The sequence below is a fragment of the Gallinula chloropus genome (genome assembly GCF_964237585.1).
Source record: "Gallinula chloropus genome assembly, chromosome: 4".
NCBI classification, from domain to species: Eukaryota; Metazoa; Chordata; class Aves; order Gruiformes; family Rallidae; genus Gallinula; species Gallinula chloropus.
The window spans coordinates 5,794,897-5,814,678 of NC_140088.1; the positions used below are offsets into that span (position 1 = coordinate 5,794,897).

Here is a 19,782-nt window from a genome sequence, read left to right on the forward strand (position 1 = left end):
TGGCTCAATCCCTCAGTTTTATTGTTAAATAAAATAACACAATTCAAAGGTTCAAGTCAGTCTCAGTCCTCAGAAGGGCAATGCATTCACTGGGAGGCTGCTGCTCCCAACTGACAACAGATCACTTGCTGGCAAAAGCCATGATTTGCTCCTAAAAGAAGGGAAGAAAAAGGTGACTAATTTGTGAACTGGCAAAACACATTCATTCTGGAGAGCAGCTGTAGCCTCCTTCCCTCTGACATGCACAGGGACAACTGCTCTTTGCCAGCTGTTTTAGCCACGTGCAGAGCACCTGTCCCTGCACACCAGAAAATGAGAGAAGCTGCTGCCTTCCTTCCCTTCCCAAGTCACACAAACCAGAGGGGTTACCAATGGGGTTCTGTGCTCAGAAAAGGGATCTCCCTTTGGTTTGCTGCTCTGGACAGAAAACCAGAAAAAAAAAGAAGTCTGAGCAGAGAAGCAGCAGCATAATCTTCTTTTTAGTGCAACTAATAAGGATACCTTGCCAGTGGCAGCTACTACACCTTAAGAATTTACTGCTCTTCAACACAGATAGTGTCTTAAGCATGACCATAACACTCAGGAAACAGACCTCCTGTGTGTTACAGGACAATGATTTATGGAATAAAACACTCAACTTGAGAAGTGGGGAATTGGGGTTGTTCAGGCTGGAGAAAATGAGCTTGAGGGGAGACCTAATTGTTCTCCTGAAAGGAGGGTGTGGAGAAGCTGGGGGCTGACCTTTTCTCTCTAGTGACAAGCCACAGGACAAGTGGCAATAGCATCAGGTTACTCCAGGGGAGGTTTAGAATGACTGCGAGGAAAAACTTCTTCACAGAGAGGCTTGTCAGGCATTGAAATGGGCTGCCCAGGGGGGTGGTGGAGTCTCCATCCCAGGAGGTACTTAAAAGACAGCTGACATGCTTAGAGACATGGCTTAGTGGTGGTTGGCAGGTTCAGGTGACAGTTGGACTTGATGGTCTAAAGGGTCCCTTCCAACCAGGACAATCCTGTGATTCTCCTCTGACTGCTTCAGAGCCCTGAGAGCACGTGGCTTAAGGAACCTCATGAAAATCCTGCAGCTAGGTGAAGACAGCACAGAGTTCAGGCAGACAGGCTGCAAACAGAGGGTCTGTGTTTAAGACTGAACCTCCTCCTCGCTGTCTTCTCCTCAGGCACCTGCTGTTGCAAAGACTTGCACTTCTGCCAGGAGGCAGCATTTTCACAAGGCAAACCAGCCCAGAATCATCTAACTCGTTTGAGCTGCACACACCTGCCAGGTCAGCTCATGTCTTGGTGAAGCCAACAGTGCCTTAGTGTCTCCATAGGGCTGGTTTTTCATAGGGCTATTTTCATACCACAGCAAAATAAAGCCAAAGACTTCTAACCTCTCACTACTGATACAACCTACAGGCACTTAGATCCTCACCTTCCTTTGTGTTGCAGGAGAAAACTGTTACAACCCAGTCCTCAGTTACTGAGGAGCTCCTCAGGCTGATCCAGGACACAAAACCTCAGTCTGAATGAGTTAGGATTCTCCAACTAATCCAAAATAATCTCCCCCAATTGCATTATGTTTCAAGATCAGTTCTGAACTCTCCCTATGGCCCCCACTGAAATGAGATTCTTACTTTGACAGGAGGCAGGGCATTTGTGGCTTGCAATCCCCATGTCCTCAGCAACACCAAAGGAGCCAGCCTGGTGGAGTAAAGCCTCTTTAGCACATCAATAGCAGCTATCAAGGAGACGTTGTGTCTCTGTCGTTCTGTCTCAAACTTTAAGAGATGTTTTAAAGAGCCTGGAAGAGAAAAAATGAATGGTCCTATTAAAAGTTTCTTGCCACAAAAGAATTGTGCACCTTATCTATACAGCAGCCTCCACCAGCAAAGGAAAATGTAGAAAGCAAAGGGAGATCAGCTGCTGGTCTTCACCTCACCAACTCTTTAACAACCATCCTGCAGATTGTATTTTTTTAAAGCAGCTTTGAGGTTTGTGGGATGGAAACTGGATCCAACAACCTTTAACTGCTCCACAGCCAACGGACATCTGAACAGTTTTTTGCCTTCAAAGACGTTTCTGCCTTTCAAACACAAACCAGCAGCACACAACCTGCAGCAAAAGCCTGTCAAACAATCATCTCGTTGGCTCTTCCTTACCCAGATCACTCCCACTGAAGGCTGCTGCGCTGAGGTGATGAGCTAAACATGCAATATCCCCAAAGCCCAGGTTCACACCTTGTCCTGCAAGCGGGTGGACTCTGTGGGCTGCGTCCCTGGAGCAAGGAAAGACAGAAAATTATCTCCCTTCTTGAAGAGTCATAATGGTTGGCAAAGCCCAGAAGGGATGAGTACAGCACTCCTCACCTCTCTGCAATGAGCACCACCTTACAGCACTACACAGGCTTTATCCAGAACCTCCTTGCATGCTGTGCTGAACTACCTGGCTGCCTCTCCAGTTGTAAGAAGCAAGACAAAGGGGAGATAAAAAGCAGCTCTGAAAGGAAAAGTTCCAAAGAGGTGGCAAGCCAAAGTCCTCTCTCAGATCACTGTGGAACGGGCCTTAATAGTTTTTTAAGCAACCTTGGCACATCAGGAGGTTAGCACATTTCACAAGCACCAAGGAGACAGACATCCTGAATACAAAGGAGAAGGGGCAATCACTGAACAGAAACAACATCAGGTTCTTTCATGAGCAGACTTATCTATGAAGGACAAAGACAGGCATACTGATAAGGGAGCCTTGAAGTTAAGAGAAATGACATGAAATTTGGGCATGAAACTTAACATCATGCATATCAACAAGGTATAAAGCACAGAGTGCTCCCCAGCTCAGAGTGACTCACAAGTTGGAAAGATGAAAAGAATAATATGAAGAAGAATATGGTATCCAGGAATTCCTGTAAGCTACCAGTGTATTGCAGCTGTGGCAGGGGGAAAAAAAAGTACATGCAGCTACAGAATGTAAAAGATGAGATCTGTTCCTATTTCTATAGGCCACTGTACAAAAGCCTATGACATCCCACCCAGAATAATGTGTAAGCTTTGTCATTTCTGCTCAACAGATGAGTTTAAAAAAGTTATTGTTTGGGGAAATGCAAGTCCAGCTTGAGATACTGGATTGTTCCACTTGAGACCACAAAGCAGAGAAGGGGAATCCTTATCTGCCAGCTGAGCCAGGCAGCACACACAGCAGAGAGAGCACTGCTCACACAGAGGGGCTTTGTTAACACAACAGCACGTGGTACCCACTGGGCCTGGATAAAGCCACCCAGAGACTACTGGGAGTTGCTATGAGCACGTCATGTCCAGCCACGTGGACACCCTCTCACACCAGGGCCACCAGTGGGGAGCTTACCCAATGAGAGCCAGGCGGTGCTGGACGTACTGGGTGGCGTGTCCCACCCCCAGGGGGAAGGCGGCTCGGCTCTGGGCAGCGACCTTGGCCACGCTGGGGGGCAGCTGGCGCACCGCGGCCCCCGAGGGCTTCAGCAGGGAGAGCGCAGAGCGGAACAGGGCCCCGGCGGTGTCGATGAAGTCAGAGTGGTTTACGTTGCTCCACTGAGGCAAACAAACACATCTTGAGGTGTTAAACCAAAGCAGACATATAAAAGCAGCCAGTTGTACAAAAAAAGAGCCAGGAACATGCTCTGGATACTGAATTTTAACCACTTGGACAGAACTATATAAAGTAGAAAAAAACCATCTTCATTGTTCCAGGACACACAAGTTTCCAACTAGGATGAGTCTACTCTTCCCACATTTAGGAAATGTAGTTCAGCTTCTTGTGTGACCTTCAGAACTGACCAAATTCAGCCCCAAAGAGTCATCTTTTCTTTGCCAACTGCCTTTTTAGCATCATCCCCACCAGAGGAGAATCCACCTCGCCCATCACTACCCTTTAAACCATAGGGTTCCACTTTATTTCCTTTGATGTCAACAGCCAGCCTCACAGCCACCACAGGGCTGATACTCACAAAGGCAGAGTTGATGCTGTCCACAAAACTTTCCTCATCCATAGCGAGAAGTTCCGATGCATGTTCATGAGATGTAGACCATACCAGAGAGCTGGCAGTGTCAGACAGCTTTTTCAAGGGAAAAAAATCAAAAGACAAGCAATCAATGCAAAGATTTCCCCACTGCCCTGCCCCACACCAGTCCCTCTGCATATTTCTCTTCCAGCCCAACTTGCTACAAGTGGGAAACACGACAGGTAAAGCCAGGGCAGGAGGGACAAACAAATGCACTAACTGAAAAGAAAGGGCAGAAGGACAAATTTTTAAGACAGAACCAACACAGGAAGGCATGGGCAGAAATTAAGCTACTGGAAAAGAACAGACTTTAAAAAAAAAACATTAAAGAATACAGAGACCACAAGTCATCTTACCGGAAGAAGTGCAATTGGGCCTGTGGGAAGGAACCTCTGCCATGCTACATTATTGTCTGTGGCCTACAGTGGACAGAAGCAAGCAGACAGTTATAACTGATGTGGACCTGGATCACCTCCTTAAGCTGTTCTGATAATTGACTCTTCCAGAAGTAGCAGAATTTCACCTCAGACAAGTGAAGAGTTGCCACAACAGCTGACTGGTCATACCGATGCTCAATGTTCTTAATTTCAGCTTCCTTCCGCACTACAGAGTTATGACCATCTGCACCAATCTGCAGGCCAGAGAGACACAAAGCAATCCCTTCAGCAGCTCCTAAGCAAGCCAATGTCCCAGCCTACAAACACCAGCCTGCACATCCACATTTTTTTGTTTACTCAGAAAAAAACCAACCCAATAATAAAAAAGATTCCCCAAAACCCAGAAGAGGTGACCCCTTCTGCTCCTGTCCAACTCAGCAGAGTCTTTTTGTATCAGGTCCAGAAAAGGCCTTGCACCAGGTCCCATAGCATCTCTGACAGAGTTTGCCCACTCACCTCACTCAAGCCCTCCACGTGGGTGGAGCGGCACACACGGAATCAGAACCCAATCCAGTGGGAAGGACTTGGGTGAGAGATGATGCCTGATCAACAGAAATGAAAAACAACAAATGTAGTTACCAGCAGTTTGGTGTGGAGTCTGCGTCCATCAGCTAACTCAACTTGGACCCAAGGGCTTGTGTCACAGCTGTGGGAGGGAAGGGGCCAGGTATACCCGACTGCTCTGCTCCCGTAGAAAACCTCCACCCGGTCTGATGGGAACACAAAGTACCACGGTCACAGCACGATACAGACATGGAACAAGGAAGAATTGCTACAGCAGCAAAGGCCACACGTCTCTTAATGGTGCCCCAAGAGCTGATCCCATAATGGCACTGTGAAAAGACCAGATCTGGCCAACCCTTTGTCACTGCAAGGCCTGCCTGGTATAGAAAGCTGCAGGTCCTTTTATTAAGTCTGTCTTTGGAGAGACTGTGTTCTGGAGAGAGGTGGGTGATGGTCTCTTCAGCCAGGGGACAGGAGATAGGACAAGGGGCAATGGCAAGAAGCTGCCCCAGGGCAGGGTTAGATTGGATATTAGACAAAAATTGTTTACTGAAAGAGCTGTCAGGGCCTGGAACAGGCTGCCCAGGGAGGGGGTTGAGTCACCTTCCCTGGATGTATTCAGGAAAAGGGTAATGAGGTACTTAGGGATATGGTTTAGCTTAGGATGGGGATGGTTGGACTTGATGATCTTCAAAGGTCTCTTCCAACCCTGTGATTCTGCATGCAGCAATTCACTTGCTAGGGAGATTCTGGAAGACAGATTTCTTCCTTCCCCCCCATTCAAGAAGTTGCCTGTGTCCTGAATGTTACTTAATTGTCTTTCTCCCTCTCATAACTCGGCGCACGCAACAGAAGGCTGAAACATGCAACAGAAGTAACTGAAAGCTCTCTGCAGGAGATAAAATAATAAAGAAGTTGTCCACTACCTGCTACTGCATCTAACTGCTTTGTGAGAGCAGACATAATGACATCATTCTCCACTATGTAACCCATGTCATCTAAGTCATCTTTCTCAAAAACGATCATGGCTTCTGAACAAGCATCCCACACCTACAAAGAAAAAAAAAACACATTACATGAAGCCACATGATAAAGAAGTCCTGCTCCTTTCAGGAACGATGGCTGTATCCATCTTAACAGGAAAAGGATGCAGCAGTCTAGAAATACAGAACTAGAAGCAACGTCCTGGGTTACCATCCATTCCCAGCTACTGAGGGAGCTCACATAATTCCTTTCATCCAGCTTCATCTCAGAAACCAACTGCAAAGGAAGTTTTTTATCCCTACTTTCCTGACATGTAATGAACACATGAAGCTACTGCACCACCTTGTGAATTAACCCTGGCAGTCAGGTCAGCACTGCGCAGCCACTCGCTGCCCCGCAGTGGGACAGGGGACAGAATCAGAAGGGTAAAGCTGAGAAAACCTGTGGGTTGAGATAAAGACAGTTTAACAGGTAAAGAGAAAGCTGCACACAAGCAAAGCAAAACAAGGAATCCACTCCCCACTTCCCATGGGCAGGCAGGTGCTCAGCCTTCCCCAGGACAGCAGGGCTCCATCATGGATAATGGTTACTTGGGAAGACAAACGCCATCACTCAGCATGTCTTTCCCCTCCCCTCCTTCTTACCTCAGCTTTACATGCTCAGCATGATGTCATATAGTATGGAGTATCCCTTGGTCAGTTGGGGCCAGCTGTCCCAGCTGTGTCCCCTCCCAACTCCTCATGTACCCCCAGCCTACTCACTGGCGGGGTGGTGTGAGAGGCATCACAAACCCAAATCACAGCCCCCTACCAGCTGCTGTGAAGGAAATTAATTCTATCCCAGCCAAACAAACACCCCCCTTTACCTTTGTTTCCTGACAAGTACCTACACCTCACTAGCTACAGCTTCCATTAGCAATCACCCTTTCATCCTGTAGCAGCAAGACTCTGAGGACAGGTGTTTCTGAGCTGACTGCTACCTCCCAAAAAAGCAACATCATAAAAAAGAGGCATCATCACAGGTATGACATGCCCTTGGCTGAAGGAAAAAACCTCTGGATCGTTAATTTAAGTAGATCTGAGAACCCAGCACAGACAGTCACACAGTGTACGTGCAGCTCTGCGCAGGCACCTGCATGCGCCGGAAGGGTTTGAGCCTCAGGCTGGAGACGTGATCCCAGGCACCAAAACCTACAAGAGAAAAGGGACACAAAACATGTGACACACAGACCAAACACAACTGAAGCTCACTTGACAGCCTCTTCCTTTCTCCCTATCAATGCCCAGATTCTGCTCCCACAGGGCCAGGTCTGTCTCAATGCTGTCACAGCTCCAGCACCACATTATTTCACCCTGAGCCCAAGCCAGCAAGAGCTTTCCATGAACACTGTGACTTAACAGTCAACTCTCACTGTCCTGTCACCAAGTAATAACAGACACAGAAATGCACAGCTGTCACTGTTTAGAACATTTCTTTCTCCACAAAGGAATCAAGGCTCAAATCTCTCTTTAAAATAACAATTAATCAGGAGAAACAAATTACCAGACCACTAAGCACATGTTTCCTTTTGTGAACAGAACGCTCCAGATGCTGTAGAGCACTTACAACCTTTTACTAGCTTGATGTCCCAAATATTTATATAACAAGATACCTGAAGACAGATCCCTGTTATCAAGAAAAGCCTAATTTAATCACAAACCAGCATGGAGAATACTAGAGACAAAGGCAAATCATTCCATTGACTTTAGGATGAAGGCAGCACATGCTGCTCAAAGGGGTTTTATTCAACAAAAAAAAAAAGAAAACCAGCTCAAACATCCTGTTATAAATGCAGACAATAGAAAAACAGACTTACTGCTGAGGAGGGTTGCTGATCCTGGGGAGATGGAACTGACCCTGTTACTGTACTCCTCTGGTACACCATCATATTCTTTCCTAGGACCAGCCTCCAGCAAAGCAATCTTCTTGTCATGGAAGTGGATATCATGCCCTAAAATAAGCAAATATGTGCTTTGTTACAACAGTCCTGCAAAAAAAAAAAACCCTCATTTCTCAGTTCTGTAACACCTATGGATTTCTGTAGTAAGAGTGGATGCAGAACTTCACCAAGAAACACATTCAGGACACAGTTTTTAACTAGGCAGGTGTGCTTTTGTATTTTAAAACCTTATGGCTGCCATCCTGTTACTGAGATAGACAACCCTTCTGCAGCTAAAGCAAAGCCTAAACATGTTCTTTTTGTGCAAGGCTTACACTTGTGTACCAATCTGTGCAAGGTTTTGAGTTCCTTGCTGATGAGTGAAATCTGCAACGCTTACTCCAAGCACAGAAGAGGGTTTTCAGAGCTTAAACTTAAAATTCACTCATGAGAACAAGAGATCAAAATAAAAACAAAACTCCTGCACTATTAGAAACTACATCCACGTTTTCTTTATCCTTATATTCTGACAGGGGGATAATACAGGCAGTTCAGACTTTAACTTTCAGTTAAAACAACCACTACAGTTGCAGAAGGTACTCAGACCAGAAATGGTGTCCTGAGAACACCCAGAGTTTACTACTAGAGCTGTATCTTCAACATAAGGAGATCAGATTGTGTGTGTAATGCAACCTCATCACTTGCAAGGTCCCAAACCTTCACAGGTCTGAGATACCACTGCTGGGAGGGGGAATCCTCATGCTGCCTCAATTCCATTGTGGTCTTGCTTAACAATGCAAGCAAAACAGCCCTGAGTTCACAAGTACTGATAGAAGTGGTTATTCCTTCCCAGGTGCCAGACTCTCCACTTGCTTTTGTTGAATTTCATCCTGTTTCTCCCTGCCCAGCTCTCCAGCCTGTCCAGGTCTCTCTGGATGGCAGTGCAGTGTCCTGTGTGTCAGCCACCCCTCCCAGCTCTGTATCATCAGCACTTGCTGAGGGTGGGTGCTGTTCACAGAATCACAGAATCTTAGGGGTTGGAAGGGACCTCAAGAGATCATCGGTTCCAACCCCCCTGCCAAAGCAGCTCCCCAGCTCATATTGCACAGGGCGGCGTCCAGACGAGACTTGAATCTCTCCAGAGAAGGAGACTCAACCACCTCCCTGGGCAGCCTGTCCCAGGGCTCCCTCACCCTCACTGGGGAAAAGTTCTTCCCCATGTTGGTGTGGAACTCCCTGTGCTCCAACTTACAGCCATTGCCCCTTGTCCTGTCCCCACAGACACTGAAAAGGGGCTGCCCATTCCCCCTGCATCCCAAGTCTAAGATATTTATAAACACTAATTAGGTCCCCCCTAAGCCTTCTCTTCTCCAGGCTGAACAGCCCCAGCTCACTCAGCCTTTCCTCACAGGGGAGATGCTCCAGGCCCCTAATCATCTTCATTGCCCTTCTCTGGACTCTCTCCAGGAGATCCCTGTCTGTTTTATCCCAGGGAGCCCAGAACTGGACACAACACTCCAGGTGGGGCCTGACCAGGGCAGAGCAGAGGGCGAGGGAGGTTCCCTCATCAAGGTCGTCAGTGAAGATATTAAACAGGACTGGACCCAACACCGAGCCCTGGGGATCACCGCTAGTCACAGGTCTCCAGCCAGACTCTGCTCCACTGATCACCACCCCCTGAGCCCGGCCCGACAGCCGGTTCTCCGCCCAACACCTCACGCTACCGCGGCAGGGGCGGAGGGGGGGACTCGGCTGCCGCTGTAAGGCCGCCCGGGGCTCACAGCCTTACCCAGCACGGCGGCCATGGCGCTCCCGACCATTCCCCCGCCCGACACCACCACATCGTAAAGCGGCGCGGCGGCGGCAGCGGCGACAGCCCGGAACGGAGCCCGCGGGCCGGCCCGGAGCCGCCCGCCCAGCCGCCCCAGCAAACCCCGACCCCACACGACCGCCATCGCTGCGGAAGTTGCGACAGACCAACCCCCCCCACACCACCCCCCCCCCTCCAAGCGGAAGTCGCGCTGGGAAACCATGACAACCCAGCCCGCCTGGGGGCGGGGCTGACAGAAAGGCTGCTTCCCGAGCACCAATGAACGAGCGGCTGGTGCTCTCCGTCCTGGAGGCTGAGTGGCTGCTTGACACCAAGAAGGCGGGGCTAGAGCGCTGCCGGCTTCGCTGATTGGCGGGAGGCGGGATCGGTACCGTTGGAGGGCTGAGGTCTGCGGGCAGCGGCCTCTCGGGATGGGGGGCCCGCAGTCCCCCTCAGGCCCGGGCTCGCCGTCCCGGGCGAAACGAGCGGGTGACTTGGCGGTCTCGGGAGAGGCCGAGGAGCTGGAGCGGTTCGGGCGGGAGGCCCTCAGGTAGGACGGTACCGGCAGCGGGCGGCAGAGGGCGCCGGGTCCCTGCTGCGGCCGACCGGCCAGGGCTGCAAGCACAGGGCGGGGGCGGGGAGGACGGGCCCAACGCCTGAGCGCGTCAAGTGGCGTTTGCCTAAAACACGGAGAGCACGAGTCTCGTTCCCCGGCTGAGCAGCTCATTGTGCCTCAGCCCCGCTACAGGCCAGACGCGTGTCAGCCAGCGGGGCCGGTCTCCAGAGCCCTGGTGCCTCCGACGCCTTTGGGGTTGGTCTGGGTTGAGGGTTGAGCGAGTGCCAAGCAGGGGTAGTGACCAGGAGCCTGGTTACACACGATCAGCTCCTCCTCTCCCTCCCTTTCCCCCATGTTCTTACTAAAATCCACCCTGATCCTTCCTTTTCCCTGCACTTACTCCTTTCCTCAGTTTCACAGTCATCCTCAACCATCCTCTGAGAAGTTTGTGATTGCAGTGAGACCCATGGTAGCATTGAGGGGTTTTTTTTTATTATTATTATTATCAATTATATGGTCTTCTTATCAGCTACAAAAGTTTCCAGCTGAACCTCTGAAGTGCAGTTCCTTGCAGTGGCACTTCCACCAACATCTTGGGAATTCTGGTGTGTGGTGGTGCTTGTTAGGATTTGTGCATCTGTGTGCTTCATTTATTGCCTCTCCTGAGTTTGTTGGTTAGTGATCAGCCAAGCTATGCCCAGAGTTGGAACTCTTTGGTTTACTTGTGGCCCTTCTGGCAATGGAATACAGCAGCATAATAAATTACATTACAAAGCTAGGTAGGCATAACCATGGAAAACAGAAAACAAGCATTAAGCTCTGCTCATAAACTTTGGTAGCAAAGCAGGTTACAGAGCTCAAAACCAAGCCCTAGGCCTGTCTTTTTAACAGCCAGCTCAGCCTACAGTGCCTTTCTCTTTACAGTGTCTCCCTTCTTTTAATTCTGTTTATTTTAACAAATCTCCCTTATTTCCCCTTCCTAATGTCTTAGTTGTACATCTGGTAACAAAAGGCAGTCCAGTTCTTTGACTGACCTCACCTTGGACAGTACCTGGGCCCAGCAAAAGCCTCCCTTGTTTCCTAAATCCCACCTGAGGCCAAAAAGTGCTTCATCTCCCTGGATCCCTTCCATCACCATCCCTCAGCCCTTCAACATGACGCTGCGGGAAGCTCGCCAGAAGTCCCAGTTGGTGGAGTCCCACATGTTTCTTGAGCTAGACAAACTGAGAGACAAAAGGCAAATCCAGGATGAAGCTGAATGTCAGAAACAGTTCCGGGCACAGCCTGTGCCTGCCCATGTGTTTCTGCCCCTTTATCAGGATATCATGGAGCAGAACGAGATCCGCAGGCGGATAGCCACACAGAAGAGAAAGGAGCTGCTCCTTTCATCCCAGAGGCCCTTCAGTTTCCTGGAGAAGGAGGAGAAAAAGAAAGAAGCTATGAGACAACAGTTCCTGGCAGCAGCAACCCCAAAGAAGAGCTCCAAGCAGAAGCAAGCCAGTAAGAAAGTTCCTAAATCTACCTATGGCCAGCTTCTTGGAGAGAAACTCAAAGGTAAAATGCCAGGGCTCTTCCTGTAAAAGCAACTCCTTGCTTGTCCCTCACTGGCTCTGTGCTGGGAAGTAGGATCACAGCCCACAGGGCATTAGTTGGACTATAAAGCCAGTACTGTTGCATCCCCTGATGATGTCTGGTCTCCTGTGCATCACCAGTCATTGCATATGGTCTGGGTACACTTACAGTGTCAGTGTTGGCAGCAGCAGTTCCATACCACTGCCCAGCCCCCGGTACACTCAGACACATTCCCATATCCCTTTTGTTGCAAATCATGACAGTTTGGGGATCCTTTCTGCTCTGGATTCCACACCTGTGGTTGCACTAAAGGGACTTGTGTGATTTGTGGCATGGCTGTGAAGACAGGTGGGGTGCCACAAGTGTCCATGGTCTGTATCTTGGAGCTGGCAGTTTTACTCCCACCCAAGTGGGATCTGTGCTGCACAGGACCCCTAGGAGATATCACAGGCCAAATGAGTGCAGTCACAGGCTGTGAGAGTGCAGTAGTGCAGTATCTCCTGCCATTCTCTTAATTTTTAAGCTACCTTCCCACTTCCCACCTTCTCACTGAGTGCTAAAACAGGGGAGGCAGGTACCAGGACCCTCCCAGTCAGAGGGACAGCCAAGGGAATGTTCCTGATCCTCACTTTCTTTCAGATGGCCTAAGCCACTGCATGTGTTAAGTTTGAAGTAAGCAATACAGACTTCACACTTGAATAGAGGAACTAAACCAGACCTTGATAATCCTAAGTGCTTTTCTCACCTTTTTTGGTTTTTTTTTTACAGTTTCCCACTCATTTCTCCTTGGACAGACACTAGTTTTCATCAGAAAAAAAAACCTTACAAATAAACTACAAAAAAATCTTTACTTTTCAAACAGCAGCACTGATTTCTTTTTCCTAAAAGAAAAAAGTAAAGAAACAACAAAGCCACAGCCAACTGATTGTCTGCATTTTCTCAAACATTTAGTGCAGCACAAGAAAGGACTCAGTTTGATGCTATACCCTGAAATTCTTGCTTTCTAAGGAAGAGTTTGCCACAGAAATCACAAAACATGACCCATCCACCAAATGTTCCCTACTTAAAAATCTTTTCCAGTATATAGAAACCCTGGTGGATATGACCTAGAAAAGCCATCATCTTTCACAGGTGTATTTGAACAGTGTGTTTGGATCACACAGTCAGTGATACAAAGCCCCATGTGAAAAGCAGAACCTTGATTAACACAACACATCTGCAAAACAAAAGGCACAAGTTATCTGGTACCCCTCAGAACAGGAGTAGGAGGAGAAGGCCTACTCAGTAATAAGTGAAAAATATCTAGGCATTAATGTCTAAGAGATTCCACCATGGGGTTTCTGGCATCTTTGATTTATTTTTAATTTGTTTTTTCCTGGGAGGCAGAGGAGAGAGAGGCTGGAAGGTGGGGACTGGGCACCCAGGGTGCCTGGCCTCTCCTATGCATAGCTGCCAGCATAAAGAAAAGCTTAGACTTGTGCAATGGCCGTTTCCCAGCCTGTTGTGTCACTCATCCTTCTCACTGCTTTGCTTTTGATTCACCAGAAGCTGAACTCTGCAGGGAAATCCGCATTCAGATGAGAGCCAGGGATTTGCTGGAGAGCTCCGTGGCTCCCGTAGACACCGGCAGCTGCCGGAGAGCCCCTCCACCTCGAGCTGCCACTAAAACCAAGCAGGACAGACTGGGCTTCTTGCAGGAGAACACTTTCAGCTTCAAACCAAGGATTAATCCAGCAGTGCCAGATTTTGAAGGGCTTTACTGGGCATTTCAGAGGGAAGCACTGAGGAGACAAGATACCAAAGAGGCAACTCGTAGTAAGCCGTTCCAGCTGAGAACCTCCAGCCTCTGCAGCAGGCAGAGGCAGGCTAATGAGAAGGTAAAGGTGCAACAATGGGATGTGTCTGTGGTACTGCTTTCTCTGGCTAAGGTGGCACCTTCTTGAGAGTAGCCCTGCTGAGAAGGACTTGGGGATTGTGGTGGATGAGAAGCTTGACATGAGCCAGCAGTGGCTCTTGCAGCTCGTAGGGCCAATGGTATCCTGGGCTCCATCGGCAGAGGGGTGGCAGCAGGGGCAGGGAGGTGATTGTCCCTCTCTGCTCTGCCCTCCTGATGCCCCATCTGGAGTCCTGTGTCCAGAGCTGGGGCCCCCAATACAAGAAAGATGTGGAACTGTTGGAGAGGGGTCAGAGGAGCCACAAAGATGATCAGAGGGCTGGAGCAGCTCCCCTACAAAGAGAGGCTGAGGGAACTGGGCTTGTTCAGCCTGGAGAAGAGAAGGCTGCGGGGGGACCTCATTGCAGCCTCCCAGTACCTGAAGGGAGCTTATAGGCAGGAGGGGATTCGACTTTTTAAAAGAGCAGATAATGGCAGGACAAGGGGGAATGGACTAAAGCTAAAGGAGGGAAGGTTTAGATTAGATATTAGGGGGATGTTTTTTACAGAAAGAGTGGTGAGGGGCTGGAACAGGCTGCCCAGAGAAGTAGTAGATTCCCCGTCCCTGGAGGTGTTCAAGGCCAGGTTGGATGGGGCCCTGGGCAGCCTTGTGTAGCTCCAGGCCTGGAGGTTGGTGTCCCTGCCTGTGGCAGGGGGGTTGGAGCTCTGTGATGCTTGGGGTCCCTTCCAACCCAGACCATTCTATGATTCTATGATTCTATATTTATAACATTTCTTTATGCATAATTAACGTCCTGTGACCTCTGCCCCTGTCTTGGGAATAGTGCAGAAGTCTAGGACAAGCCAGAGAACAAGATTCTACACAGAGAGATGAGCTACAACAGCTGAGGCTCAGCCACCCTTCCATACTCCAAATCACTTCTTGTCCTCCTCAACCCCTCCCCATGTACATCCATACTGATGGAAAAGGGAAGAATGAGCATGTTGCCCCCACACCCCAAAGACAAAGAATAGAGGAGATTCTAGATTGTGAAAAAACACACTGAATGAAGTTCAATTTTACTTTTCAGGAGTCTCAGCAGCTTTCCAAGGTTTCAGTGCAAAAAAGTCATTCTCTGACTGGACTTTCATCTCTCTCTTCTAACACGCTTCCTGTGCATATTACAGATGCAACTAGAAAAAGGGAATTTGCTATTAGGTAAGTAGAAGTTTGTTTACAAGACCATACACCAACTAATGTTTTCCCTCATCACGTCAACAATTACTTTTCCAAAATGCTTCTCTGCTAATTCACAGAATCACAAGGTTGGAAAAGACCTTTGAAGATCATCAAGTCCAACCATTCCCATCCTAAGCTAAACCATATCCCTAAGTACCTCATAAACCCTTTTTTTGAACACATCCAGGGAAAGTGACTCAACCCCCTCCCTGGGCAGCCTGTTCTAGGCCCTGACAACTCTTTCAGTAAACAGTTTTTTTTCTAACGTCCAATCTGTCCCTGCCCTGGGGCAGCTTCATGCCATTGCCCCTTGTCCCATCTCCTGTCACCTGGCTGAAGAGACCATCGCCCACCTCTCTACAACCTCCCTTCAGGTAGTTGTAGGTGGTGAGAAGGTCTCCCCTCAGCCTCCTCCAGGCTAAACATCCCCAGCTCCCTCAGCCACTCCTCATAGGATTTGCCCTCCAGCCCCTTCCCCAGCCTGGTTGCCCTTCTCTGCACTTGCTCCAGGACCTCAATGTCCTTCTTATGGTGGGGAGCCCAGAACTGGACCCAGCACTCAAGATGCAGCCTCACCAATGCCCAGTACAGGGGCACAATCCCCTCCCCAGACCTACTGGCCTCACTGCTTTTGATACAAGCCAGGATGCCATTGGCCTTCTTGGCCGCCCGGGCACACTGCTGGCTCATGCTCAGCCTGCAGTCACCCAACACCCCCAGGTCCTTCTCTGCCTGACAGCTCTCCAGCCAGTCTCCCCCCAGCCTGTAGCACTGCATGGGGTTATGTCCCATGTGCAGCACTCTGCACTTGACTGTGTTAAACTTCATCCCATTGGTCTCAGCCCATCAGTCCAGCCTGTTCAGATCCCTCTGAAGAGCCTCCCTACCCTCAGGCAGATCAACACTTCCTCCCAGCTTAGTGTCATCTGCATATTTACTGAGGGAGCATCCAACCCCTTCATCGAGGTCATTGATAAAGATGTGATAATTATTTGCTAATTCTTGCCCTGCCTCCCAGTTGATTTGGGCTGCTCACTCCTATGTCTGAAATTTTGCTTTTCTCCTTAGCAGCCTACAAAAATGGAATTCCTCACTAGCATGCAGCCTGGCAGTCCTAACTGAGCTCACTCCTAACTTTTTTCTGTATAGATACTCCCAAGATAACATAAAGGAAGGGGACAAGCAAGGAGCTTATTGGATGGAGAGACAGAAAAAGAAATGTCAAGCTATCCAAAAATCAGTAAACAGAAGAGCAAAAGCCCTGGATCCACATAAAAGTCTGGAGGAAACACACGAGGAGAAGTTGAAACAGAACTGGTCAGTATCCTGTTCTGCACAAAAAAAACCCCTATTTGCTTTACTTCCTGGGGATCATCACATAATTCTTTAGGAGCAGTTGGGCCTAAGAACATTCCTGGCCTAAGTGTTTTGGCTGTCATACCCATTCCACATAAATTTGGATTTCTTGACAATTCCACACTACTTTTTCCATACAAGAACAGTTGCCCTTAGATTAATATTTGTAGAAACTAATTTGTATGAACAAGCCAACTGAAATGTGTCATTTGGTAAGGCACACAGAAGATGAGGTTTGCTAAAACATGGACACTGGTTCTCTGCTTATAGTCCAGTAGAAAAGCATTGTTAGTGGGCCCATAGCTTGCCAGCAGCAGCAGTGCTTTGCTCAGCATTCAGAATCAGAAGAATTACCAGAGCTACTTAAAGGGTAAAAGTTACTGAGAAGTCATAGAATCCCAGGGGTTGGAAGGGACCTGGAGAGCTCATGGGGTCCAACCCCCCTGCCAAAGCAGCTCCCCAGCTCATATTGCACAGGGCGGCGTCCAGACGGGGCTGGAATCTCTCCAGAGAAGGAGACTCCACACCCCCTGGGCAGCCTGTCCCAGGGCTCCCTCACCCTCACTGAGGAAACGTTCTCCCCCATGTTGGTGTGGAACTTCCTGTGCTCCAACTTGCAGCCATTGCCCCTTGTCCTGTCCCCACAGACACTGAAAAGGGGCTGGCCATTTCCCCCTGTGTCCCATACTTAAGATATTGATAAACATTAATAAGGTCCCCCCTTAGTCTTCTTTTCTCTGGGCTGAACAGTCCCAGCTCACTCAGCCCTTCCTCACAGGGGAGATGCTCCAGGCCCTTCATCACCTCTGTAGCCTCCTCTGGACTCTCTCCAGGAGATCCTTGCCTTTTTTATCCCAGGGAGCCCAGAACTGGACACAATATTCCAGGTGGGGCCTGACCAGAGCAGAGTAGAGGGGGAGGATCACCTCCTGTGACCTGCTGGCCACACTCCTCCTAAACTCCTCATTCCTGATCACCAACAGTCAGAGGCAACCCATATTAGACAAGCAAATTTTCCATTTCAGGCAAAATATGAGAGAGAGAACAAAGGAATACAGGAAGGAGCTGGAAGAAATGCAGCTGCGAGTGAAGAACAGGCCGTACCTCTTTGAGCAGGTCACCAAGGTAACTGGTCAAAGTTCCAGCGTGCTTCTGGGCCACAGGATACATTCTCTTCCATTAAAGACAGGCATTAAGGCATCTAGTCTCAAGTAATTAATGAATAATCAGGTGCAGAGGGTTGCATATTCTCTTGAACACACTCAAAATAGCCTTCCACACTTGGAACACAGCCAAGTGGGATTTAAATTCCTCCCCACCATTTGGCAAAAGCTCCAGCTTCTCTCCTGGTTGTAGAGCTTTTCCAGTCCCTAGGGTCTAATCCAAACCAGAAACTAGGTGAATACCTATTCTGCACCTGAATACCACAGTGTACAGTCTCTGTCTAGCTGAGTCCTTTTTCTTTGTACCCCCTGTGCTACCAGAAAAGCATCAGTGACAGGTCAGTTGCTGACATGGCCTCCAAGCTCTGCTGTGTGGCATCGCGTTCAGCGCCGCTCGTCCAGCACACAGCACCATCTGCAACTCTCTGTTGCATTCAGGGTGTAAATACAAACTTTACTCTCTATAAATTATCTTTTTCCCTGGGTTTTCTCTTTCAGTTCCTTCCCTTGCAGGGGTGATACCTGGCTAGAGACATAGTTACAGTACATTGACAATATACTGGTTTAAGATTGCTCAGTGGAAAGCACCTGCCTGGGTCAGGCTGCCTGTTCAGGTGGGTGTTAATGGAGGCAGAGAACACATTTGTATGACAAATCCTGGTGACACTTCTATTTGCCAGGTTAGTAACTATTAACCAGTATCAACAGCATTCACTCACACTGAGACAAGATTTCCTTCTTTCCATATAGTACACCTGTCCCAGTCTGGAGGACTGGCCAGTCCCTCTGGAAAACCATCATCTCACACTAGGTTAATCTGCAGTGTTAACGGGGATGCAGTAAGGACACAGGACCCCAGATGTGTGGTTTTCAGTTTCCTGAAGATCAGGCTTCTCCTACAAAGCTCTTTCAAGGCATTCTTGGCTTATTGAACTCCACTGTGGTTAGGGCTTACAAATTTCAAGCAAACATGCTTCCAGGATTTCTCTAGCCCTTTTTGGCACATGTTCTCATTTTGAATGTTAGGCAGGGCTTGGACACAAGTGCCCTAGGATGGTAACACTGGAATACTGTAGAAGCAAGAGAACAGAGTAAGGAAAAAAAATAAGAAAGAACAGAAGCAGGAAAAAGTGAGCTCTGGCTTTGAGAGATGAGACATTCCTCTAGTATTCACTTTTGGTATCATACTGTGTGTATGACAGAAGTTCTGTGCAGGGGCTTTACAGTCCTCTTGTTCTCATTAGGAGCACCAGCTGTGACCTTTACAACTTGCCCATTGTGGAGAAGCCCCAGTTCTCTGTGTTTAACTGTTTTCAGTTTCAATTCCACAGCAAGATGCTCGCCAAGAAGCAGAGCGCCGCTACAGACACACCCTCCAGCAGCTTGGGCTGAACGAAGAATTTGTAAGGAGAAAAGCAGGAGGTGCCACTGATGAGCTGGAAGAAGAACCTGACATTCACAGGTAATAAAAACAAACACAATACAGCTCTTCTGCCCTTGAGTAGAGAGATTTCTATGTTCATGAAAGCATTCAAGTCTGTATCATCTAGTGCAGGCAAAAATCAGCTTCACTTGTTCAGCATTGTGGCTTCTTTATCTTAACTCCTTTGACTGCACTTTTACTTCTTATGCATGGGGCAAAGTAGCAGGTAAGCACTGCAAACCCTTTCTGGTATAAGGCAATCACTGTTTCTGCAGAGCACCCAAGCTTCAGGGTGAAAAGGACGACTGTGCTCACAGGAAGGAGAATCTCAAGAGGAACAGAGCAGAAAGGAAGTGGCAGCATGAGATGTAACAGAAGAATCCACTGATCACTTCTTGGGGGATTTTTTTGGGTTTTTTTTTTTTAAATTCAGGATTCTCCAGGTTAATCCTCTGGAACTTTCTGGTGTTGGCTGACACCTAAGAATTGCTCTGCAGTGGGATGTGAGAACTCAGTAAAGGAAAAAAAGACCAACTGTTGTTCAGAGCATGTCTTGTCCAACCCAGTGAAGCCTGGAGCCTCCCTTAGTATTCACAAGTGTTCCTTATGTGAGTCATTTCTCTTTCTTTAATGGGAAACAAACCAAGTTTAAAAGGTTGAATCACTGGCTTTGGATAAAATAGATAAGAAAGATTGAAGAGGTGCAACCTCTAGTGTCAGCTCCTTCCTGGGTGCTTCTGTGGCACAAACACAAGGGGAAAACACCTTTCAGTGTGCTAAACCTTGGTTTGCACATGTATGTGGTAAAATGCTTTTCAACAAGGTATTGCTAAAAATAAATAGTTTCTGGTTTTGACCTATATTGGGAGTACACTCAGAGGAAAGTCCTCCTCTGGTTTCTTAACTCTTCGTTCACTCA

The 19,782-nt window shown here is 48.4% G+C and overlaps 2 protein-coding genes across 2 annotated transcripts; one reads left to right on the forward strand and one right to left on the reverse strand.

Annotated features, from left to right (window-relative positions):
• COQ6 (coenzyme Q6, monooxygenase) lies at window positions 1-9,825 on the reverse strand (the record flags this gene model as incomplete). The annotated part of the gene is made up of 12 exons (XM_084263414.1): window positions 1-151; window positions 1,632-1,798; window positions 2,157-2,272; window positions 3,355-3,557; window positions 3,974-4,081; window positions 4,384-4,446; window positions 4,551-4,658; window positions 5,044-5,174; window positions 5,895-6,018; window positions 7,084-7,142; window positions 7,808-7,942; window positions 9,660-9,825. 12 exons carry the CDS (start codon window positions 9,823-9,825, stop codon window positions 122-124), a joined length of 1,410 nt encoding a protein of 469 aa, XP_084119540.1. The 3' UTR covers window positions 1-121.
• A 286-nt stretch (window positions 9,826-10,111) lies between these two features.
• On the forward strand, window positions 10,112-19,534 carry FAM161B (FAM161 centrosomal protein B; the record flags this gene model as incomplete). The annotated part of the gene is given in 9 exon segments (XM_084264224.1): window positions 10,112-10,230; window positions 11,228-11,790; window positions 13,354-13,691; window positions 14,773-14,900; window positions 16,071-16,238; window positions 17,303-17,402; window positions 18,772-18,902; window positions 19,139-19,167; window positions 19,170-19,534. Coding segments are annotated over 9 exon segments (1,635 nt in total). The 3' UTR covers window positions 19,229-19,534.
• Window positions 19,535-19,782: the final 248 nt, after the last annotated feature.